This window comes from Rissa tridactyla, chromosome 8, assembly GCF_028500815.1.
Source record: "Rissa tridactyla isolate bRisTri1 chromosome 8, bRisTri1.patW.cur.20221130, whole genome shotgun sequence".
Classification (NCBI taxonomy): Eukaryota; Metazoa; Chordata; class Aves; order Charadriiformes; family Laridae; genus Rissa; species Rissa tridactyla.
Genome location: NC_071473.1, coordinates 30,269,994 through 30,294,027, shown reverse-complemented (window position 1 = coordinate 30,294,027; position 24,034 = coordinate 30,269,994). Strand labels below are relative to the sequence as shown.

The 24,034-nt window shown below is 39.5% G+C and overlaps 1 protein-coding gene across 1 annotated transcript in view; it reads right to left on the bottom strand.

The window, feature by feature from the left end:
• Nucleotides 1-24,034, bottom strand: part of CRB1 (crumbs cell polarity complex component 1) — a 110,077-nt gene that overhangs the window by 17,043 nt on the left and 69,000 nt on the right. Inside the window, exons 7-15 of the mRNA XM_054211864.1 lie at nucleotides 22,212-23,165; nucleotides 18,094-18,644; nucleotides 17,537-17,702; nucleotides 13,942-14,848; nucleotides 12,146-12,274; nucleotides 8,995-9,133; nucleotides 8,931-8,952; nucleotides 4,157-4,256; nucleotides 1,102-1,186 (exon numbers count right to left, since the gene is read on the bottom strand). Of these exons, the coding sequence (XP_054067839.1) occupies nucleotides 1,102-1,186; nucleotides 4,157-4,256; nucleotides 8,931-8,952; nucleotides 8,995-9,133; nucleotides 12,146-12,274; nucleotides 13,942-14,848; nucleotides 17,537-17,702; nucleotides 18,094-18,644; nucleotides 22,212-23,165 (3,053 nt within the window). The remainder of the gene's footprint in view (nucleotides 1-1,101; nucleotides 1,187-4,156; nucleotides 4,257-8,930; nucleotides 8,953-8,994; nucleotides 9,134-12,145; nucleotides 12,275-13,941; nucleotides 14,849-17,536; nucleotides 17,703-18,093; nucleotides 18,645-22,211; nucleotides 23,166-24,034) is intronic.

Here is a 24,034-nt window from a genome sequence, read left to right as displayed (position 1 = left end):
AAATAATTTTCTCATCAATTGTATTTTAAGGCACAAAGTAAATGGAAATATGCAAAGTTTCAGCATTAGATGAGAGCAATAGCCAGAAATACCAGAATTACCAAAATGTTCATTCTTTTTTGGATAGTCCTTAGAATGAGATCAGAGCTACATTTTTTTGTATACAGAGATAACTGGAAGACAGAAGTATTTATTCCTGCTCTTAAAAAAACCCCCACAAACAAATAAAAACCAAACAAAACCACAAAAACCCAAACCAAACATAAAAAACCCAAACAGAAACATCCCAAAGAAAGAAAAGTAAATTAGAATATTATTTTTATATTTATGAGTTAATTGTTCTAAAGCAACTTTCAGAATCCATTCCCTCACTGCTAAGCCTGCTGCATTACCTGAAGATAGAAAAAGTAGATAAAAGAGAAAAGAACGTTAAGTCTCATGAACCATATAAGAAAAAAGATGTGAAATTTAGTATCTGAACAATGCAGGCGTGGAGTGCATGAATGCGTTATAAAGTGAGCAATGACTGAAGTAAATGCCCATGTGATGTGAACGTGAGTCTACAGGGAGAACATCAGAAGGTGAGAAAAAGGAAAACAATGCCATTGCAACATAAAGGATGGTGTACAGACAAAATGTGTTAGTCTGCATACTAAATGTGTTATGTGAATACTGTACTTGAGCTGATTCCTATACTGCAGAGTGTTATGCTGTCATATGTCATCTGGGCTCCCTTTTCTGCTTATATTTACCACGCACATTAAATATTCAACTGCTTTCCACTGATGCGTGCAGTAATGCTGGCCTTGTGAGGAGCTTTCTTGTCTTTCCCAGCCTCGACACACCAGATAACCTTATTGTCTTTGCATCCTAATGGTTTTGTACCTTATGTTATGACACATATTAAATGTGTTTCTTGCGATATCCTTTTAGAAGTTTTAGTTAAATCCTGTGTTTTGAATACAGACAAATAGAAAATAGCAAAGGATATTAAGGGTCTGTTCTGCTCTGAAAAACAACTGTAAAAATGGCATTGTGACACTTCCAATGACTTCAGAGCAGAGCTGCTCATTTTACAAATCTAAAGATGTTTCTTCTTACCCCACATTTGACCTGGCACAGGAATAAAGCTGGGCGCTCTCTGGCTCCTGCCATCAGCGGTAACAATTCTGCTATGATGGGTGATCTACAACCATGCGAATGACGTGAAAACAAATAAATTCCAGCTTTTTCCTCTCTCTGCTACGCTGACTCTGCTAGGCTAATAAAAATAGTAAAAACTTACTTTAGTCGATGAAATTATATTATTTCAATAACCTATCATCAGACTGCAATAAGTTCACCTGTGCTGTAGGGTCCTTTTCTCCAAATAGTCAAGATGATGAGGGTGTTCTCAAAGTAAGGCGCTACAGAGAATAAATCAGAAGTACCAGGGAATACTCCTTATGCTTCCAGCAGCAGCCTTACAGAATGTAGGTTATATAGCCCAGACTGCTTATTTCCTCCCCGCAGTCTGCTCCCTGTCTAGATCTTAGGAGCTTCAGGAGAGCTGATAGTTGAGAGTTGGCTTCTGCTCGTTGATAGTTTTCCTAACCCATGGCTTGCTCCCTGCTTAGGAAAGGCAGCCAGCAGGAACGTGTTGTGGGCTGGCTACGCTGACCATGGCTGCTGGAGGCTGAGGGCATCAGATTTGAGCAGGGGTTCAGTCCTCTCTCCTTTGGTCCTGCTGGCTTCCACATGATTTTAGAGCACATAAACAAGTGCTTTTAAATATCTGTGATTTCATGAGGTTATATTATTGCAAGGCAAGGACCTCAAATGCAGTGGAGTTAGCTATGCGGGACAGGGAATTTCATAAAAACGGTTTAATTTTGAAATGTTTTACTGAACATATGAGTCTCTCTCAACAGGCTGCAAGAGCACTGGAGAAGGCAAAAGTCACAGCAGACACAAATGTGCTCACTTAATGAGACATCAGGCTGATGCTCCCCAATGGCTTGACCTGATCCCGCTGCCTGGAGACATGGGTTGTTCAGCCATACCGTATGAGGAGACCCTGGAGCTGACCTCCATGTATGGTGAGACCCTCTCTTCACTCTCTGCAGGTTATGACAGCTGGGATAAGCTTTTCAGTGCTCTGGGGCACCCACAGCTCCTCGGCTGGTGCTGTGAAGGAGCAGTAGGTGAGTGGCTTGTCTAAAAATGAGGGTGGCAGCACTTCCCAGTTTCAGTTGACTTACCCAGCTTTACTTCTTCATTTTACCACACTCCCGAGGCTGGCAGCTGAATATTATTTTCTTAGTGTTGTCAGCATTGGGCATTCAAACTTAGGCTAAGGCAAATTATTATATTGCCTTAAAATAATTATATTTAAATATGAAAAGTATTTTTTTTAAAATTCTGTGCTGTATTTTTGCCCTTCTATGGCTCTTAAAGTCTTCCCCAAGCCTGGGAGGGCGAGCAACTTATCCGCTTCCATGGAGGCTGAAATCTGTGCGTTGGAGCATAAATACCAGCCATCTAGGGCAGATCTTTTGTTCAGAATAAAGGTGTTGACAATATTGCTACCCTAGTTTCACAAATAAACACACTCTGAAGTACGGAAGTGTCCTAACCATCTGCAGTAGGAAAGCGTGTAAATTCAGGACAAGAACAAATCTGTACTGATGACCAAGAGAACAAAGTTCTTACACCAAATACTTTCCCTTACAAATGTGTACATTTCTTCTTTGGGATTTTTTGTTTCTGCCTTTGCAGTTGAGGAACCAGAACGCTAATGCTGCTCTTGCACTTCACCTCCTAGTATTTGAGAAGTTTTCTGCTGGAAAGAGGAGGTGAAGAGTTGGGGTTTTTTTCTTTTCAAATAATATCCTAAAACTCTTCTAAATTGTTTTGCAACCTCAGGACGTAAACTGATGAGAGTACTGGCTCAGAACTGGTGCAGTGTGAAAACTAACCTGTATGGGTGTATTTGCCATTATATTGCTCTATGGGTCTTGGAAATAAAATATGGTTTTGATTTCTGTGTATAATGGCAAGATAGAGGAATACTAGAGCAAGACAAACAGGTAAAGCCACAGTGAGACTGGGAGAAAATGGTGTAGTTGTTAAATTCCTGATGTCCACATCTTTTAGTCAAATGATAATTATCCATTAATAGCCTCATAAGTATGAATATGTAAATAGCTATGGAATGCATTATTCATGAATCACCAGGCATTAATTATTGTAATTAAGTATCGTTTGCTACATTCATATTAATAACCCTTGCAGTTAATGAATACATTAGCTAATTGCTGTAGAGCAGATTCAATCAAAATTCTGTGCCTCTCTGCTATGGAAACCTGAGAGAGTTTTCTTGAAATATTGAACATATCTTACATGCTTATCAGTGTATTTTTAATGACATTAAACGTGAATCGTAACCTCCAGTGCATGATGCTTGTCCTTGCGCCCAGGAGTATGGAAAGGTACCAGCTGGACGAGGATATGAAAGCAACAACAGTGCACACCAGAGCACATAGCAGTAGCCACCTTAAGCAGAACTTTAATTCTGGGACGTGAAATCCACCGCCACTTTCAAGTTTCATGTATATTCACATGTACAATAGGAGAGGGTGTGCTTTGTGGGGAAGTGCTGTCCCAAAGGGGCAGCTGATGATAATGTTCGAGAAACAATTTCAAAGTAGAGACTGAGCTGTTCGCCAGCCGGAGCAGGGACGCGTCTGCCTTTCGCTAGCACAGAAGAGCAGAACGCAGCCCCAGCAGGAGGTGCTCCTCAGCCTAATGGGGCCTCAGGGCACTCTTGAAACACAAGTAAAATGAACAACCAAACTCTGCATTATTTTTACACTCTGGAAACCTATTTCAGATAATAGTAACCTAAGCAACACAGAAAGAAGACTTGCTGGAGGGACTTTTGTGGCTTTTTTTAGGCTGTAGTTCTTAGAACCAGGGTTTGGGGTTCTTGAAGTAGAAATTGTGAAGAATTTTTCATTACAAACAAAATTTTCCTTATTATTAGGGAGAATCACTAACTCAAGGTATGAAACTGTAAGTTCAAGTGCTAAAAGCTAATATATACAAGTAAAGTGCCCCCTTAGTTGAACTTCTGGGTATCAGGCCAGGAAAAATATTTGCAATGAAAGAATGAAACCTGATTTCTTCAGTGCAAGTTTGAAGCAGATTTTTTCCTATTTTTAGTTTCTCCAACATACTGTAGTCACATGCACTGAGTAAATTGAGTATTGGATTGAGTTTCTTAACAATTAAATATTCTGGGAGTTAGAGAATTCAAATAAGCACACCACAAGGATATTTTCCAATTGACAAACACATGGGCTCTTTGTAGTTAAAATTGTGGTAGGACACTGCTGGCAGAGTCCAAATCGTGTTGGAGCACCAACAGAGGAATGTCAGTCAGAGCCTGTTTTTTAAGGGTCAGAAGTAGGAGATATGCATGGTCAACAAAGCAACTGTCATTCTCTGTGTATACTTCCCCAGTAAAATACCTCTCATGTTTGCCAAACTCAGTAAAGAACGCCCTTTCATTCATCCCATAGGTGATGCAAAACCCTTTGCTCTTCCTTCTAGTACCGCCATCACCACTGTCTTTGTCCTCTTTTCAGAAATCTTAATTCTGCCTCAAGCACAAGCACTGTTACTTCCCATTGCCCATATTTCTGAATGAGTCACTGGCATCTGAAAAACAATTTGAATCTTAGTATCAAAATATAGAGGGATCCACTACAGATAGTATCAGTATTCAGCATCACAAGCCATACCTCCAAAAATCATGACCTTGCTTGTTTGTTTTCTTTCTTTTTTTTTTTTAAACGCATACTGAGATTCTCACAAAAGTGCAAACTCAGCTGGGAGCTTGTGTTCTAATTGAAAATCAAATATGAAAAGATTTGCAATAAAATTGCGACAGTGGAGATGTATTAAATTCTTGCTGTTCTATCTTAAACACGAATAATGGCCTTTTCAACACCTCTAATCCTAAAATATCTTAGCAATTGGATGTATTTACAAAAATCTTAGTGCTTAGTGTCCTTATTCATCCAGCTTTTTTTCCATGTTTGCTTCTATAGCCATTTGCCTTTAAATTGCCTACAACTGCATTTATTTAAAAAAAGAAAAAAATCAAGAAAGTTATTTTAATCAATCTGGCGTGCGCTTTTTTTCTTTTCTTTTTTTTTTTTTTAACCTTTTAAACCAGAAATATGAAGCCTGTTCTCCACTGGTGTGTTGCAAGACCTGTGTGTGGGACGGGTCCACCTCATGGAGTATGATAACTCCACGGAAAGGGATGACCCATCAAAATGCTAATGGAGACCTCGTAACGCTCAACAGTTTTGTAAGTTTTGACAGTACATAAGGAGGGACCAAGTAACGGAGTGACTTTAAGCCACGCGGATAAAAATCCCTTCCTCTGAATTGTTGGTCTGGGGCTGGTTTGTTTAGTTGTGCTCTGTAAGGTACCAAGAGCTACCCAGCAGAGGTAGTCACCCTTGGCAGGTAGCACAATATTGAGCTGAAGTGGTTCCAGGGGATGAACCGCTCTCTTGGGAAGCACCTGCCTGACCCTGCACTGCCAGCGCTCCTGGAGAAGACATCGGGAAGACACAACCTCAGGTTTTGTGTGGTGTAAAGCGCAGATGTTCAGAAAACACGGCACACTTAAAGCAAATGAATAGAGTCATTAGCAGAAAATGAGGAGCAGACATAAAAAGACAAAGGCAGAAGGTTTATTTTTTTGTATAAAGGTAGGAAAGTTATGTACATGTGCACAATGTAGTTGAGAATACAGAAGTACAAAGAGGAAAGGAGCAGCATTTCTGAAATCGGGGGATGTTTCGTGATGACAAGGCATTAGAGGAAGGAAAGAATTCAATTACAGGTGTGTACTCAGAAAAAGATAGAGTGAACTGGTGCTCTGCTAATATATTCTAGATGAATAACTTTCATATTGCTGTAAATCCATATAAAACCTGTATTTAATATTGTATGTATACTCATATCAAGTTTCTAGTATTGAAGAAAAAGTGTTTTGGAATCTCTATACAGATATATACTTTGATTTTCATATTATGCATATAGCTATAGTATTTCAGACACGCTTATTACAGGTACTGCTTTCTAGCTTTCTTCAACATTAGTATCAGGATGAAATTTTTGCTTATTATAGTATATCCTTATTCTATAAAGTACTTAACACTTTGATTTACTTATGTGGGAGCTGAACTAAACCCCAGTGAGAAAAACCCCAAAATGATTGCGATTCTTTAAATTATGATTTTTTAAAAAAACAGTTTGAACAGCTTTGGTTGGTAGCAACGGCTTTTTCTGTTACAACTTCCAAAATTCTTATTTCTTTGCTTTTAGTTAGAATTCTGAAATGATATGATAATTTCCATTTCAAATTATTTATGATGGTGTTTAAATTTTTAATTTCAGTAATACTGAACAAAGTAACATTTTTAGCCAGGATGAAATGAAAATTACAGTTTGGTTTAAAATTTCCAAAATAATACATTCTTTATTACTTCAAATTTCTCCATATAAATGGAAATTGCCATTTTAACTCAAAAGAAGGTGAATGTTTTCATTTGGTTTTGGTTTACTTTGATATTTTAAACCAAAATGCAAACATTTCACATTGAAATATTGATTTAATAAAAAAAATATTTTTTTCTCTGAAATTGTAAGTTTGATCACATTACTGTATTTGGATTAAAACCCCAAATTTTCCAAAACTGTATTTTCATATTAAAAAAAATGCAAACCACATTTTTGTTTTGTTATCTTTGCCTTGTGTTATGTAATTCACAATATGATATGGGATTCCCAGTAAGATATATAACTAAACCCTACATCTGATAGAATACAGTTTTGTTTCTGACACTGCTACTACATTAATTTCATCCCCAGTGCTGGAACATGCATTCCTACCTTATGTTTATTGTTTGCTTACAAAAAGGAAAGGAACTTTCAGCTGAGTTATTTTATTTTTATTTTTTTTAATAAGAGATTAAGAAGAAAATTACCCAAATCACTTTTCCGGTATGATAAAGACAGCAAAGAAATTATCCTTGTGTAATACAACGATTATAAGCAAATATATTTTGCTTAGGTTTTCATACTAAGGCAGGTGTTTGAGACAGGAATATATGACATATCACAGGAGTGAATCATGGTATTTTCCATAAGTGTGCAAAAAATGTGTCTGGGTTTTTTTTTCCCCCCCTTAAAATAGGAGTAGACTTTTTAATATCAGTAGTGTTGCTGCAATTATGTACTGAATGGTATTCAGAAAAATAACAGACTTACTTTGGAACATTTATGAAAGGTGGGAAATAAAGAATAGAGGCTTGATTCCCAGGCAGCGGCTTCTGCTATGTTCTGCTGTGGCAAAACAGGAACCTTAACATCCCACTTATACACTTTTTAAGGTGTCTTAATGTAACTGTCGAATTAAAGGTGGGATTTGCTATCCATGAACGCTCAGAGTCCAATCCACAGCAAGGTAGGGTAGGACTGCGGAAACAGGGTCAGGTTTGAAGTTGGGGAAACTGTAATATGAGCGGGCCCAAGGACTGCTGCAGAAGATCAGCTGTTCTCCCTGGAGTCATAAGACTTCGTTGTATGACGTTAGTTAATCTTCCCTGTAACTCTGCTACAAACCATATCACTTGATAATAAAACACCACTTTACACATGCTTACTCTTTTGGATCATCACTCAAGGACACTATTTAAATGACTAAGAGGAGCACAGAATCTATACAAATATAATATGAACATGGCTGCCCAAAGAAATGGTTGCACAGTTCATAAATGGTTTTTGCCTTAAAGAATTGTTCAGAAAAAGAAAACCACACTTTTAACTATTGTTTTGTATTTAACAATGTACTTCAGTTGTGTCTATGCTCTCAAAGGCAACCCCACAGATATTTTGCTATTACAGTTTTTGCCAAATCTGATATTCGTAATTTTCAGGCCCCTTATTTTAATTCCTTAAAGAATCATGGACAACCTATGAACTGAAGCACTTTGCTTCCTGAGAAGCAAAAAAAAAAAATCACTGTATTTTTGTCTGATGACATTCATATCTATTGATGGATAACATAAGTTTACTCAAAGTGGTAGAAGTCTTTGAACAGACAACAAGATTTTAAAGTCTGATGTACTTACTGGGTCTTTCTTGAAAAAGGAATCATGATGAACATTAAGATAACTGTATTTTATCTCAGTATAAGTTATTGGAGGTGTGCAGGCTACCAGAGTGGAGGTTTAGGATTAGAGATATCAGCACAAGATTGCCGCTAATTCAAATGCACGCGAGTGTCCTCAGTGCGTAGCCAATTGCTAATCCAAACTATTATCTCATTATCCAAAAATGTCATATATGATTTCACAGGTGTGAGACCACAGTGCCAAAGAAACAGCAATGAACATGCTATGTGATGCAAAGGTAGTGACCATCTGTAAGATTTAAGGGTGAAATTAGCCTTATTGAAGGCAGTGGGTCTTTGCCACTCATTGCAGTAGGGTTTCAATGCTACCATCAGCATATCTTTAAATTCTCGTTAATACGTATTGCCTGTTGGTGTGTCCCGGTGCCGCCCACTGGCTGTGTGTTTGTGGTGAAATGCTCTGGTGGAGGTGGGATGAAACACTTTTTTAGATCTGCTAGCATTTGTTCTAAAATGAAGAGAAAGGACTAAACCAGATCCAAAGCGATTCATAGAAAATTGTTCAAAGAAATATAAAACAATTTTGTAAAACTCTGATGTTCGTATTGCTTTGCTAAGCTGTTAGGTCAAGGCATCTTCTGCTGTATTAAAATACAAAAGTTAAAAGACTGCTAATAGTCTTCCTGTTCACCCCACTCAACTGCTGGATCATCATCCATTCGCAGAATAAGATAGGAGAGAAGCTGAAAGAGGTTCTGCCACAAGAGTAATGAGACAAAAAAGGAGAGGTCGCTTACATCTATCTCACAGCGGTCTCCGGCATAGTTGACGTCGCAGAGGCAGTGGAACTTGTTGAGTAGGTTCTGGCAGAGGCCCCCGTTCAGACACGGGTCGGAGCTGCACTCATCGATGTCCTTTTCACACCTAGAGGAAAGACTGCAAACAGTGAGCATCTGAAATCACAAATAAAACACACCGAACAGCACATTTTTAATTAAGAAGCTTTTGTGGGGGGAGAGAGAGGAGGATGCTCTCTTTGAAATCTGCAGTCTCAGTCCACATATGTTTATGATTTTATTAACTACCTGATTAGCCACATCTAATCCTGAACTTCCTGTATTATTTTCAAACACAGATAGTTAAGCCGGAAATTTCATCTCTGTAAAGTATTTCATGGTTAATGGTGCTTAACAATGTGAAATAAAAGTTTGTGTATGATTTTAGAGCGAGATCCAGCATGCATCCTGCCGACAGCCTGCTTATCCGTTTTCATTGTTCCTGGGAGCTGAGGGCGCGTTTTCCTTCTCAGTAGTCTGGATATAAGTCAAACAAATGTGTGTTTTTCCCAGCTGAGTGCCCCTGGGAATGCTCACCCGCTTTCCCCCCGCCGCCCCCCTCAATTTGAAATGCCAATAGATGCCCAGCAGAATCTCCTATCTGGTGAGGACACGGGTCTGAGAATGGTAAGAGTGGTGCGGAACAGGGCTTTACAAGCTTAAACAGGTACCATTAAATGTTTTTGAGTTAATTCTGATGATAAAGGAAATTTGAGTTCTCATACTTTCTCAAGGTGACCTACTGAACATTAAAGAAGAACGTGTGATGTTGTCTGAAAACTAGGAGTGATTTGGTGATTTGCTGCTCTGATGAAATTCCCCATTAATACCCTACTCCTTTTTTTTTTTCCAAATAATGCTAATGGTTAATCCTAATTTTTCCAGATAAAAAATCAGATTTATTGTTAAAGAAGAATGTGAGAATGATAAGGAATTGCTTTGTTCAATCATATTTATAACTGCAAAATAAATCTTAGTGTTACATTAGAGGAGAGCTGTTCTTTATATTAAACACTTTTAGCTGATTTTCTTTATTGATCTATAAAAAAGTTTCAACAGTTTCCTTCGGTGGTATGTTATATTCACATACTTCTAAAAGTTAAATTAAAGTATTAATCCAATATTCAAAAATTGTATAGCTATGAATTTACCTATGCAAAACCAAAAAAAAAAAAACCACAATCTTGCAGGGAACCAGGCATCTGAACCCAACCGAATCTCAAGAACACTTGAAAACCTAACTCCCTTAGGTAATTTCAAAAAAATCAAATGAAATGAAAAAAAATCAATGAAAAATTTGTTTTCAAGAGACAGCTATGTCTCCTTTTATGAACAGCAATATTTTCACATTTCCCTTTCCACCTATTATTAAGTTTGTTCTTTTTTTGTGATTCCAAGTCAATTGATTGACATAAGATACTATTTTCTCTACACTGTGCATCAATGGATTTCTGAGGGATGAAATACTGTCTTAAAGGAAAATGCCTGTTTTATGAATCTGATAGATAAATATACAAAGGGTTTGGGATTTAATTTTTTATTAACTGATATATTTGTATTTGTTCTGAAAAAAAGAAGGGGTGAAATTTTCTCATTTGGTATACTAAGATCTGCAAGCACAGAAGCGCTACTGGTTTATGGTTTGGCAACCTGGAAAAAAAGAGGACAAACAGTCAATTTTAGACATTGGAGAAGAATGCCTTGCTGTGATAGTCCATTAAAGCTCAGTGTGCTTGGTACAAGGCTACCGTTCAATATGAGAATCATGGGAACCATAAAATAGAGATTATTGCCAGCCGGTGGGATGGATGTAAGGAAGACTCATTCCCAAAGCTGTAGTTAGCAAGTTGCCTGGCAGGGGAAGGAAGAAGGAAGAAGTATTTTCCTTCTCTCTTGAAGTACCAAGAAATATACACACCAAAGTGTCTGGCAATATGCTTTTATTTTCTTATTTTATTTTATTTTATTTTATTCGATCTTTTCCCCTTTTTTGGATGTTGTGAGGTGGTACACAGACCTTCTGGATGAGCGAAACAGTATGATGCAGACATGTCTGCCAGCTACACTCTGCACCGAGTGGGTGGAAATTTTCATTTCATGCACCTTTGATAGCTTACTGGACTGTTTTCACAAAATTGGTGAGTTAATAAGTTTTTGAGAGAATGAAAACCGTTTGTTGAAAACTTCTTTCTGTTTGCAGAGCCAGCATCGCTTGGTCCTGCTGCACTTTTGGATATTAAACTCTGATGTAAAGCTGATTTCACTAAGAGCACGTACGGCATTTCCTTTCTCGCTACCCAAAAGGGTGCCCTTACCTATTCAGCCTAATTTATGACTAGGACAACATCTTCCTACATTTGTACAGCACCTGATGCCCTGAGGCTGTCAGGACTCCCTGCTCCAGAACTCTTTGCAGAACATTATCAAATGGTAAGTGTGAATTGTGACGACATGCTACAAGATAAAAATTTAACTGAGCGGAAGGCCCCTTCTGTTTCAGACTAAACCATAACATGTAAAAAGTGTTTCTGAACTTATTTTTAAAATAATAATTCTGTTTTCGTACAGCAGCATTCAGTAAGAAAGGTACAAGCTGTAGCACCACCAGGTATGTCATCTCATACCATCCCTGTGGGAAAATAGATTGTGTATTCACAATGCTATGTGTGAAAACGAAACAGTTTTGCATATTCGTGTGTCAGTGTATTGCGGCTGATTTTTATACACGAGCAGGATATATATATTTATGTGTCCCCACCTGTAGAAAGATAACAACATAACTTGTTATATACAAAACGGGCATGGAATCCAAAAAACAGGCACATAGAATTAAGTATACAATGCTGTCTAAGAAATAATATCTTCCCCTGGAGTTAATGGTGCTATGTTGGATTAAATCCTGCTGCATTAATTTGTGATCGTTGTCTAAGTAAAACAGCTATACTTTTAGGCCCTCAGAACCACTGAAGCAAGGAACTGCTCAACTTAAGCAACTGTTTTGTCTGTGTTTCTGCAGGAGGGCAAAACCCCTCGGGCTGTTACACGCTCAACCTTTCCGGAACAGCTTCTGGAAGAATTGCTCCACAAAAATCTGCTGGGCAGAGCATCTCACCGTTCTCCAGCAAACCCAGGCAGGCACACACATTTCAGCTCGCCGCCAAGATCGGTGCAGTTGCCATAGTTGAAACAGGTGAGGTTTCTCTCTTCGTTCCCACAAACTGTATACGGTAATCTTCTGTATCTAGGTAAATAAGAAGGAAATGGCAGCTGTTATTTGCACTTTCTTTGTTTCTGGATGTCTCATGCTCTCCCAGCTTTTAATTTCACTCTAGTCCACTGCTTTAGTAGAAAATAATTAGATCTACCTTGCAAATTTGTTATTTGAATGCAGAATCTAGCGCTGTTAGTCTCCAAGTAGAGGGAGCAGTGCTCCTGCTGGCAAATACTATTCAATACCAATGGGAAGGCATTACGTTTTAGCTGTGAATGAGCACACAGTTTCAGGGGCTGCACATTCTTAGTGCCTCCCTGGTTTCTTTTTTGGAAAGGAAACCCCACATCTGTGTGCAGTGCCGCACCTGGAGCCTGGGCTACTCAGGATGCTCACGGCTAGTGGTAGGGAGCAACTGAGATGGGGGAGAAACGCTGTTAGTGGCTGGGGTACCGTCCAAAGGGAAGAGAGCAGGAACTGAGGTGTAAGACTCACAAAACATGTTTTGAATAACTTTTTTTTAATTTGCTGAATTTGGTTTTCCTTTTCCAAGGATTTACTGGTAAGTTAATGATTCATTTCTTAGCTAAACAAAACAAAAAAAAGGGGACAACACGCTACCTATATGATGTGGATCTATGGGACACCTGGACAACTTAGTAGAAGAGTTCAAAAGAGAGAATTAGCGGACAAGATTGGCCATACCGGCCAACATAAGGCATCTTCAAATCTCAGGATGTCCTCACTACTCAGAAATAGTCAACAAAAATTGGCAATTGTGTAATTATAGCCTAAAAGACTAAGACTGGGAAACACAAAGACAATTGTCTGTTTGCGTGCTTTGGACTTTTGTGCGTGGGGGACTTGCGTGCTTTGCACCAGACTGGGTTTGTTGGAGTCCTCTGGAGGAAGGAGAGGATTTTGCCTTCTCTGAGAGCACAGGTCATGCTCAGAAGGGAGAAGTTTATGGTACACAGAGAAGGGCAAGTAAAGGAGAGAGAGGCCAGGGAAGAGCCTGCAGCCTTTATATGCGGGTATCTGAGAAGAATAAGAAACAGGTATGTGAGGAGGCCTCAGAAATGATGAGAAGAGTGGGCTGTGTGGCGTCTGCAGCCGCCAGGATTGCTAGGCTGAGAGAGTAAGCTTGTAGCAAAAGACCCACAAAGCAAAGATGCTGTGGGTGGGGAGAAAAACTTCCTTGCAAGCCCTTCTGATGTTATTTTCTCTTACCCACTAATTCTGAATTTCTCTGCTGACAGTTCTAGAGCTCTATTACTCTAATAAAGTATAGTTCTAGAGATTCAAAACCCTTAAAGTCTTTTTTTCCAAAAAAAAAGTTGTCACACATCTATCTGAGCTCTGTCGGACTTGTAATCCTGTCATCAGAGAGCTCATGTCACCCAGGCTGGCAGCAGAGCTGTGCCTTGTTCCCTGTCTCCCTGCTCTGCCTCGTCAGTCCCTGCCCCAGCTGCCATCTCTCCACTGCCTCGGTCCGCATCCAACGGAGCGGTACTGCAGACTCTTTACACATTAATTCTGCAGCCATGATTAATATAGAAATAGATGCCTAACAGCCAACATACAGGTCTGTAATGTGCAGTTTATTAAATGCACATTTAAAATGGAGACACCAATGGTGTAATAATTCTTCAGAAGAGACGTGACAAAATCATACGGATCTGTCTTGTTTATAGTACCTGCAAAATTTTCCTGTGAAGTTACCAGCACACAGGCAAGAATATCCATCAATCCCATCTACGCAAGTGGCCCCGTTTGCACACTGGTGGCCCCGGCAGTTGTCTATGTCCTCTTCACAGTTTACCCCTGTGTAACCAGGTTCACAACTGCACTCATAAGAGCTGATCCCGTCAGTGCAGTTCCCATGAATGCAGGGGTTTGAAAAGCATTCATCGATGTTGACTTCACAATGGGTGCCAGTCCATCCTTTGGGACATATGCAACGGTAGGAAGTATAGAAGTCTTCACATATCCCCTCATGCATACAGGGATCTGAGCTGCAGACTTCTACCTGCGAACAGCCAGTAAGAGCAGGGTTTGCGGATATTTTGAGAAACTGCTCCTCTTGAGGTTTTTTAGTAGGGATGTCCTCATTTTCAAAGTATGAGAGATAAATGCCACTGATTTCTATGGTGCTCATGCATCCTCGCAGGCCATCCAGACTGTCAAAAGCCTTGTCAGCCACATAGATGTCTGTCTCGTCTCTTAAAAAGTTGAGGCTTCCTGCGGCAGTTGTGCTAGTTGCGGTGTCTTTCTTGCTGTCTATATCCATGTGCCATCTAGAGAACTGGGACAGAGGCTCTACCATAGAGACCATCACTTGGTGCCATTTCCCGTCACTCACGGGCAGTGAGCTAGCAAGGGTCAGCTTATAAAAGCTGTTGCCGCTTTGTAATTGAAAGACTAATTTGGAGTTGTGAATACTGATGATAACAAACTCTGGCTCCTTCTCCGCATACAGCAGAATCACGTCAGTGTCCCTAGTTCGAAAGCCAAATACGATATTGGTGAGGTCTCTGCTGATTTTTCCATTGCTTCTGTAAAACATCGCACTGCTTCGGCCACTAAACACTGCATTAGCAAGACCTGTGCAAAGATAATAATTGAGAAACCAGGCCAACTTTAAACCGATACATGTGGAACAATCTCCCTGCAGCACCCCATGCTCCCCATCATGTAAGTCCTTTTGGGTTTTCTGAAAAACAATCAAATTCCACCAGTGTTTCAGTTATCCTCGCCTGCCCCTTCTGGTTATAGAAATTACAGGGCAGTGCCAGCAGCAGCTATAATGACATCAGAAGTGTGTTGCTTTGCATCATCTCAAGCTATAATTCTAAAGATATAACTCTAAATTAGTGTTATGTCTCTTTTTCCTCTTTAGGCAAAGAGGAGGTGATCATGATCGTATACAACGTAAACCTGAGGCTGAGAGGGTATTTCAAAAGAAGATATACATTTGTCATTTGCTAGTTATTCCCCATGACAGATCTGGACAGGGCGAACCTTTGTTCTCAATTCCTCTTTTCTTGGAAAAACCACTAAAGAGGTTTTAGAAAGTATTTGATTGGATCCCAGTTTGCTCTCCCTGATGCAAACAGGATTAATTTAATTGAAGTCAGCTGGCCAAAAGCCCCTTCAAAATCAACGTAAGAAGAGTGGTGGCTGTCACGTTAAAGCCAGCTTCTGCTGCCGTGTGGGCGCTGCCGCAGCCCTGCTGAGGGCACCGAGCCTGGGCTGGCGGGACTGACGGGGCAGCAGAGGGCTCTGTTTGAACTGTGGCGACCGAAAATTGATGGGCAACAGCATGGCAGTTTTATGGATGTCTTCACAAAGGTATTTGACATCTTTCATTAGATGTCTTTCTAAAACGCGCTAATTCGCTGGGCTGTGAATTTGCACGTTCTGAGATTCGTGAGGATTATAGACAGGGAGGAGAGACAGGAAGGCATGTCTTCTCTTTGTACTTCAGACAAATTTAGCTTTGCAACATCCCAGCACTAAGATAAGGGGGGGTTCCTGCACTATCTCTGGGCAGTAAATCCTGGTGAAAAGAACGCCTGTGAATCCCAGTACGAAATTATTGACTGTGTATCCTGACACTAAGGCAGCGGAGGTGTAACCACGTTGCCTAGCACACTGACTGTGGTGTCTTTCTCATAGGAAAAGTTTCCCTAGAGGAAACCATACTAAAAATGAAAGTCACACCTTTTCAAAATTATTTCTGATTTTGCACGCCTCACAAAGCTGAGTTTTTTAAGTTCATAAAGCTAAAATACTCCTGTAGAAGTCTTATTAAGTCCTGAGCACAGCAAGCCATCTGGATGCGCTTTTACTCTCAGTTGTGACGCTGTGCATTTGGTTTTGCTGTTACTTGATGTTCCCCGTGTCATCTTCCTGTACTGACTTTTTCTCTTTTTTTGGAGTGCATGTTTTCCTAAAGGACTTGCTAATTGTAGCCATCTAAGTGGAACTATAGCCACAGCCCCTGGAAGACAACTCTTTTTGTGTCTTAGCTTAGAATGGTAGCCAGAGCACCAGGCTGTCAGAGAACTCACTGGCCAGTAAACTTTCTTTCCTTACCTTGAGTTGAACAACAAGAAGTCTATGCTGTAGTTAAGAAAACAACTAGCTAAAAATACAGCTCTATAGGGCAGGAATTTTTGAATATCTATTAGTAAAACTCCCTACTGTTGCCATATAAACCAGCACAGAAATCCAAAAGTGATCTAGATGTGTAAATGACCTTGAGTTTAGCAAAAGGAAACAGTTCAGATAGTTTTCACTTCGCTGTCCGTGTGTGTTTACAGTCTGCTGTAATATGTAATAGGAAAGTTTATGAGAGAACGTATTTTGATGTTTTAACTAAGGACGCCTATTAGAGAAAGTGCAATTATTTTAATTTCAGTTCTAAATTTTAACAAGTGCTGCAATGCTGCTTCTAACAATCATCTCAACAAAAATAACATCATATTGGTCTGTCAGCAAATTGTCCGTGACAGAAATCTTTTGTTGACCAACCTTCCCATTCCTAAGAGTCAGCCATTCTAACAGCTCCCATCAGACTGTATGTGTATTTATCTTCCTTCACAGCATTGTTAGGGCTTTCTTTGAGAGCAAAAAAAAAAAAATATTGCTTAAAAATCCTTAATTGCTTTTTAAATCCTGCTCCAGGCTGGGAAGGAGAAGGAAAGTGGAGAAGGAAAGAGATATGCAGTGTGACTAATGTTCTTAAAACTGCTAATGGTCATCAATTTTCAAATATACTACTTGGCATGCAGGTGCTTTTTATGAAGATAGTAGTTGAATAACCATACTGCTGGTATTAAGGTTACTTTCTTCAAAGATATTTAACATGTAAGAAAATCAAATGATGCAACGTATGTCATGTAGCTTGTCTTTTCAGGAGGATGCAGAACACCCTCATGTTAATCCGACACTGGATACCCTCTTATCTCTTTGCAGTGGAAGTGTGAGGGGTACACTCACACTCCAGCAATGCACTGATCTATTGTACAACCTTGACAACTTGTGTTGAGTAAGTCAAAAGCAAAGGTCCTCTAAACATCTGTGTCAGGGCGGCTGGTTGAAAATTTCTGGGTTTGGCAGGGCAAATTCTCCCCAATACTCTTACTTACAGTTGACATTATTTTAATATGGAAATAACATTTGAATGAACTTTAAACGAAGGAAAAATTGAGTTTTAAGGAGACACCGAGGAAATTTTCTATTGTTTCTAATCTCCAAAGATGACAGGAATAACAGAAATGTACCTACATTCAAATCCTTGGTGCACCAGCTGGCATTGTGCTTCAGGAGGACAGAGTCCAAGCTCACACCACTTAACTTCCTCGCATGCCTTCCCCGCTGTGTTAGGGGGGCATGTGCACGTGAAGTCATCCCAGATTGAATAGCACACACCACCATTGTGGCAAGGGCTGGACTATGGGGAAAGAAAAAAGACAACCTAAGTATGAATAAAGGCTGGTGAACTCCCAGCTCTAAGGGTGGGGGGCTGTTTGGCAAAAAGGAGAATTCTGTTTATTTCAGAAGGAAAGTGATAAAAACCAGTACTATGGCAGCACAGCATGTTTAATAATTGGTGAAAAACGGTATTTCAACCTTAAAATATTTTAATCCTCCCTATGCGAATACATTTTGCTGCTGATATTTATCATATGTAGCATAACTCAACTAAAATGCTTCCTAGCATTTTTAGATATTTTTCTAAAATGTCATTATCATCAAATGGATGTGTATGGAAATGGACAAAAAATTAAAAGAAGTCCCCCATTATAAACACAAGAAAATACTCTGAAAAATGTCATTCTTACCTTGCAGAGGTTGTCACCAGTGCAGCCTTGGGTGACATTGATCAGAGTTCGGTTGATAAAAGAATTCAGTGGATTGGTGATGGGGAAGAATTCCAGCGGCTGGTGATTCACTCTTATATCTTGGATGCAGCCTTTGAAATACCTGCCATTTCTATCAATTTCTTTGTTATCTGGTAGGCCTCCGATATAAAGAATATCCTTACTTTGGATGGTTAGTACTGGAGTAGAAATAAAGCCTAGGTATTGAGAGGATTGGAACAATTCCATCTTATTTGGTTCTATTTTTAATGTTATTAAGTGAAAGTTTCCATCGTTCATGGAGTGTTTCCCTACTAACTTCACGGAATTTAGAGCTAACAGTGTGAGTTTCCCACCTTCCAAGTAGACTCTTACGTAGAGGTAAGTACTGTTTCTCAAAGCCAGTAACAAGCCAGAAGATTTGCGTGTTCGGACAAACATTGATATGTCCAAATTTTCGTTCTGAGTGGCACCAAGAGAAAAAGCAGCATAGCCTGAGGAGTCCTCAGATCCAAACCGGCCTGGAATGTACTCTTGAGGTCAGAGATACAGGAAAAGATAAAAAGAAAGAGAAGAAGGGAGAAAAATGAAATAGTTAGGGCTACATGACAAGGGAGCCAATGCAATGATCAAATAGCTACTTCTAGTAATATTTACGTATGGTAGTAAGATGTGCTGGTATTTATGGATGAATAAAGACTTGATCCAGCTGTAAATAGCTTCTATTTCAAAATTCCTGTTGGCTTCCATGGCTGTAGCATTAAGCCCCAGTACAGGACCAGATGTTATATTATTGGGCATATTTTTCCCCTTTATCATGCTCTGTGTAATGCTGTGTTTTCAAATGGTTAAACAAGGACAGATTTCCATAGTTTCCTGGATTGGTCCTCAGAAAGATCATTTTGAAAAGAACCTAGCTGCTTTGATCCTCTGATGACCATGGAAGTTAATGTAATTCTGGAACTTTGTGATATTTTTTGCACTGATTCCAATTGTAGAAATAGCCGAAAGCTGCTCAGCAAACCTCTCTTGTCTAAAATCTCCAAACAGGGCACCTACTTGGTGTTGCTTGGACTCCCCAGTTCTCTGACAGACTTTCTGTTGCTGGGGCTCCACATATGCTGATACACATCAGCTTGTATCCAGTTACGAATTGTGATCAGTCCTGTGAGTGCCCACAATGCTATGGTGTCGTGGAGGAAAAATGATCCAGGATTGAGTAAACCTTTTTTTTTTGTGTGTGTGTGCTTATCAATTAAAACGATTAAACCAAAACCATCTGTCTCTCTCCCTTACTCTATATTTTCAGTAATGATTTTCAGACTTGTAAGGATACAAAATATGTAGTCCAAACCTTATTTTATTCTGATGAATCATCTCGTTAAAGCACAACAAAGTGTTTCTATTTTTACATTTTAAGTTTCGTGATCTTGTCCTCAATATTATAGACTTCCTGCCTAAACACTTTCAAGAGCTATTTTTAATACATCAAATTCATAGAAAGAATAAACCAAGCTTTTTAAAAATGCTCATGTAGCTAAAGAATCAGTCCTCTTTTGTGCAGTAAAACTCCTAGAGCGAGACCTCATAGGCCAAGTTTCTGCCTGCAGCACTACTTTTTTTTATGACTACATTAAAAAAAACAATGAAAACAGGGGACCGACTGTGAAGCCCCAACAGACCCTTAAAAACCACATTGCACTACTATGTGGCATGGTAATATTATTTAGCAACAGGAATAAATCCCTTACTTGTTCCAAAACAGACAATTTCATAAATAAATTAAATTTGAAATATTTTAATTCTGTGAATATTACCAATATACCTACGTCTGCTTGTTAATACTCTCGTATTTAGAAATAAATATTTGTTGAAATGGGTGTTTTGAGGCATTAAATCTCTCCAAGTTGTGTCTTCTCTATAAGGTGGTACTAGAGACTGAGATATTTTTTCATAAGGGTAAAAAGAAAATTTCTGCTAGAATGAGGATTCCTCATTTGCAGTATTAGAAGGAAGCATTAATCTTCCAAAAGGTATTTCATGTTTACAATTACTTTGTTGCATTTCTCTCTATTCATAAATATACACATATATCTATCTCATCAATCTGATCTTCGGTTTGATGAGATGGCTAGCATCACCTTGGTCAATATTAACCTCTTGGGTCACAACATCTGGATGTTGATCAAAATGAGTCAACATCTGTTTGTTATTTTGTATATGTAGAGAAAATATTGCCTCTTGTCAATTAAATACTTGGCAGCGACTTTTCTTCAAAAAGACACTAGCAAGTCTTATGTTATCCTTTACCACAAGTCTCCCCCACTCTGCCTTTTAAGAAACCTGCCACAGTCTTTTAAATATGGCATATATCTAGAACCCATGTATCAAAATGGCATGGTGCCATGATTTGCAAGGAATATTGTGGTCAGCAAGGAAAAAAAAAAAAAAAAAAGCATGCTTTCTAATCATTCTCAACAGTTCTAATGCCAGTATAAGCCTCTCCTGGCCCTGACTGGTTTTAATTTTGCTTCATATAAGGAGGCAAACATATTTACCAGATGTTGTCCTCCACTCTAAAGTTGCTTTCCAAATCTTTGGATAAATTACAGCTAGACTTCAAAGAAGTCTGTTACAATTACCTCTCAGACTTTGTCATTTTGCAATAAAACCAAAAAGAAAAACTATTGAAAAGTATTGATAACTATTAAGTATAGCATACAAAATGAAATTGTATTTAAACATTTTGAAATGTATTTCAAGTTACAGCTTTCTGCCGCAATGCATTCAATAAACCCCTGGGGCCAGTTGTTCAGCTGATGTAAATCAACGTAGCTTCACTGGCGGCAGTGCAGCCACACCAGTTTACACCAGTTTAGGATCTGTCCATTCCGATCTAACCATGGCTCGGCTGTTGGGCTTCATTTTTTCCAGTCCACTTGGCAAGTATATAGACATAAATATATGTATGCATGTATATATGTATGTATGTATACGTGTGTGTATGTATGTATTTCTTCCTCCCTAAACATTGCTATGATTGACCATGTGTGGATGGTTAGTAAGGGGGCAGAGAGGGAAGCAGGGGCAAGGGTGCTGCGTGGAAGACTCGGTCTTGTACAATTTTCTTAAACAAAACTGCTTGTTTGAATTCCCTAAAACTTTTGCTGAGGAGAGACTGCAGAGTCCACCCCAAAACGTTCCTGAGGGGGGCTGTATTTACAGCCCCAGAGGGTTTCACACAGCAGATGCAGCAGAGCGGGGAGCTGGGGAGGGACCTCCTGTTGTCCTTCCACTTTGCCTCAGCCTGCGCTTGGGAAGATCCTTTGCAGCAGGGAAAGCGCTACGGGCATCTGCGGCTTGTGTATTCCTGCTGGTCACTGCCAAAGAGGCTGTTTGCTGAGACGTGCTCTTTTGCTGCTGAGACATGGACACGTTTCCCTCTGGCCAACAAGCAGCTCTCTGGTAACGGCCGCCTTCGGTAGTGACTGTCCAGAGCTGCCTAGGACCAGCTGAGATGAATGGGCCCTGTTTCCAGCCTCTGAAACCCTGCCTTCTCCTTGGGCTAATCAGATTAAGTTAATAGTATAATCTTGTTCATTTTTTAAAATTGGAATCTGTCTTTTTTTAACTTGCGCTACTTTTGCTTGCCTTTCATTGCCTTAAATGAGTTTCTTTATAAAAGCCTAGAGAGCTTGAGGATAAAATTTTCAAAGAATGCTTTGAAAGTAAGACTTACTTAAACTCCAAGTGACTTGGTTGCTTTCTAAATTTTACTCAGGGTGCATAACCTCCAGTGAACTACAGTTTTCCAGAGTTTATGGTGTGCTAAGAGCACTAAGAAGATTTTAAAATTGGATGAGTGGAATCCACCAGTTTAGCCTGACTTTTTTTGTCAGGCTGAAAAGCAGCCTTCCCAGGAAAGTAACTAGAAAATAACGAAGGCGTGCTACTACTAACCCCTTGCACTTTCTTACCAGTTGACAATAAGCTCCAGAGATCCCAAGGGTCACACTGTTTCATCACCGGGTAAACAAGATTGTTTATGATCATGTTTTCAGCAACCACTTAAAAGACGAACGCCAGCAGCATTCCCTTACCTGTTGCGCAGCTCGGCCCTGTGTAGGGCCGGTAGCAATTGCAGTGGTAGCTCAGCCACAGGTTGGTACAGCGTCCCCTGTTCTTACAAGGGTGAGTTTCACACCAGTCCTTTTTAGTACATCCTGTCCTGACATTTAAAGATGATTCAGGTGATAGGTTCTCTGGAGTAATAACATTCAAGTCTATTTCAATGTCCTGGAGACAGCCTACAAATGAAGGTGCAGAACGTATATTATAGGTGTTAAGCAGAGAGTTGCCGCTAATATTCCCCACTGGTAAGCCGCCCAAAAACGTGCTCTGAAATGCAAGCATCACGTGATCGTTATCTATCATAGCAGACGTTTTATTGAGACATGATTCTACACAAGAGCTGTCAGGCAAATTAAGAGTAACAGCTCTTGCCAAGGTTACCTCCACGGAATGCCATTCTCCATCACTGACATTATGTGAAATATGCAAAAGAGCCTGTGGCTGGTTATTGACTTGCACGGATAACTGTAAGTAGCCATTCAGTAACTCCAGCTTCGCAAATGTGTTTTTCTCCCCTCGGTAAAACAGCAAAGCCGTAGGTTGCACAGTCTGAAACCTCAGGTTTATGTTATAGAAAAATTCCTTTTTAGGAGTCACAGGATTCTTCAACAAAAGGAAACTGTTTCCTTGAAAAGAAAATGTTGTTACGGTTTCACAGTGCATTCCAGTATACCCAGGTGAACACACGCAGCTGAATCCGTGTTGGCCATTTTTTAAATGTGGGATACATATTCCATTGTTTTGGCATTGCTGATCAGTACAGCCACGGAGGACTTCTGTACAGTTCCAGCCACCATAATAAATCCCTTCTTTGTCTGCAGGTGGGCAATGGCAAGTGTAATTCCCAGGAAAATTCTCACAGATTCCACCATTTTGGCAAGGGTTCGTGTAACATTCGTTGATGTCTTCATCACAGTGAGTACCTGAAGAATAAGCAAAGAATTAGACATTTTGGATTGGATAATTGGAGCCCAAAATGACATTTTTGATAACATGAGTTTTATTAAATTTTCGTTAATTAGAGGGGAATGTCTTGATTGACTAACAAGTCTAAACCATGTTAAATATAAAAATACCATTCACATGCCATGGTTTTCTTGTGCAAAGAATTATATAAACACCTTAGCGATAATCACATTTTGGAGAAAATATGCAACTAAACTGGCAGTTTTGATACGGATAATGTGATGAAGTTGAGATAAACATCACCTCCAAAAGATGCGCCCAAGTAATTGTTTCCCACCTATTCTGTGGTGGATATCTAGAATGCTTTGAGAGGAACTGAATTATTTATCACATATAAAAAGCCAAGAATTGTTGCTTAATTCATATTCATAATACAGTAAGTTGATGAGTCTGCTGGTCTTTTCTTCTCTTTCACATTCATTCAAACAGTAGAAGAATTACAGACTAGTATTCCTGGTCCCATATGAAACATCTTAGAGCAACGATCTTCAAGAGAGAGCCACAGGACTTATAAGTACTATATGATATAGTGGGACAGACTGACAAGTAGGTGAAAATCCCTGCAAAACGTATGCACAGCAAGCTGGCTATCTGAAGAACTAAATTTGGAGAGTGAGGAGGGAGCTGCGCAGTGTGACAATAAGAAATCCAAAGAACTTAAACCTACATCCTATCGGTGGTGTGGGCAAGATGACGTGAGACGCACCCCATCCACCATGAGTGAGCAGTTGCTGCACTTCAGGGTTAGGTGCGTACTGCAGTTATTCACAAATGAACAATGGATCCCAATTCTTCCAAAAAAGAGGCAGCGGTGACTTCTGGTCCG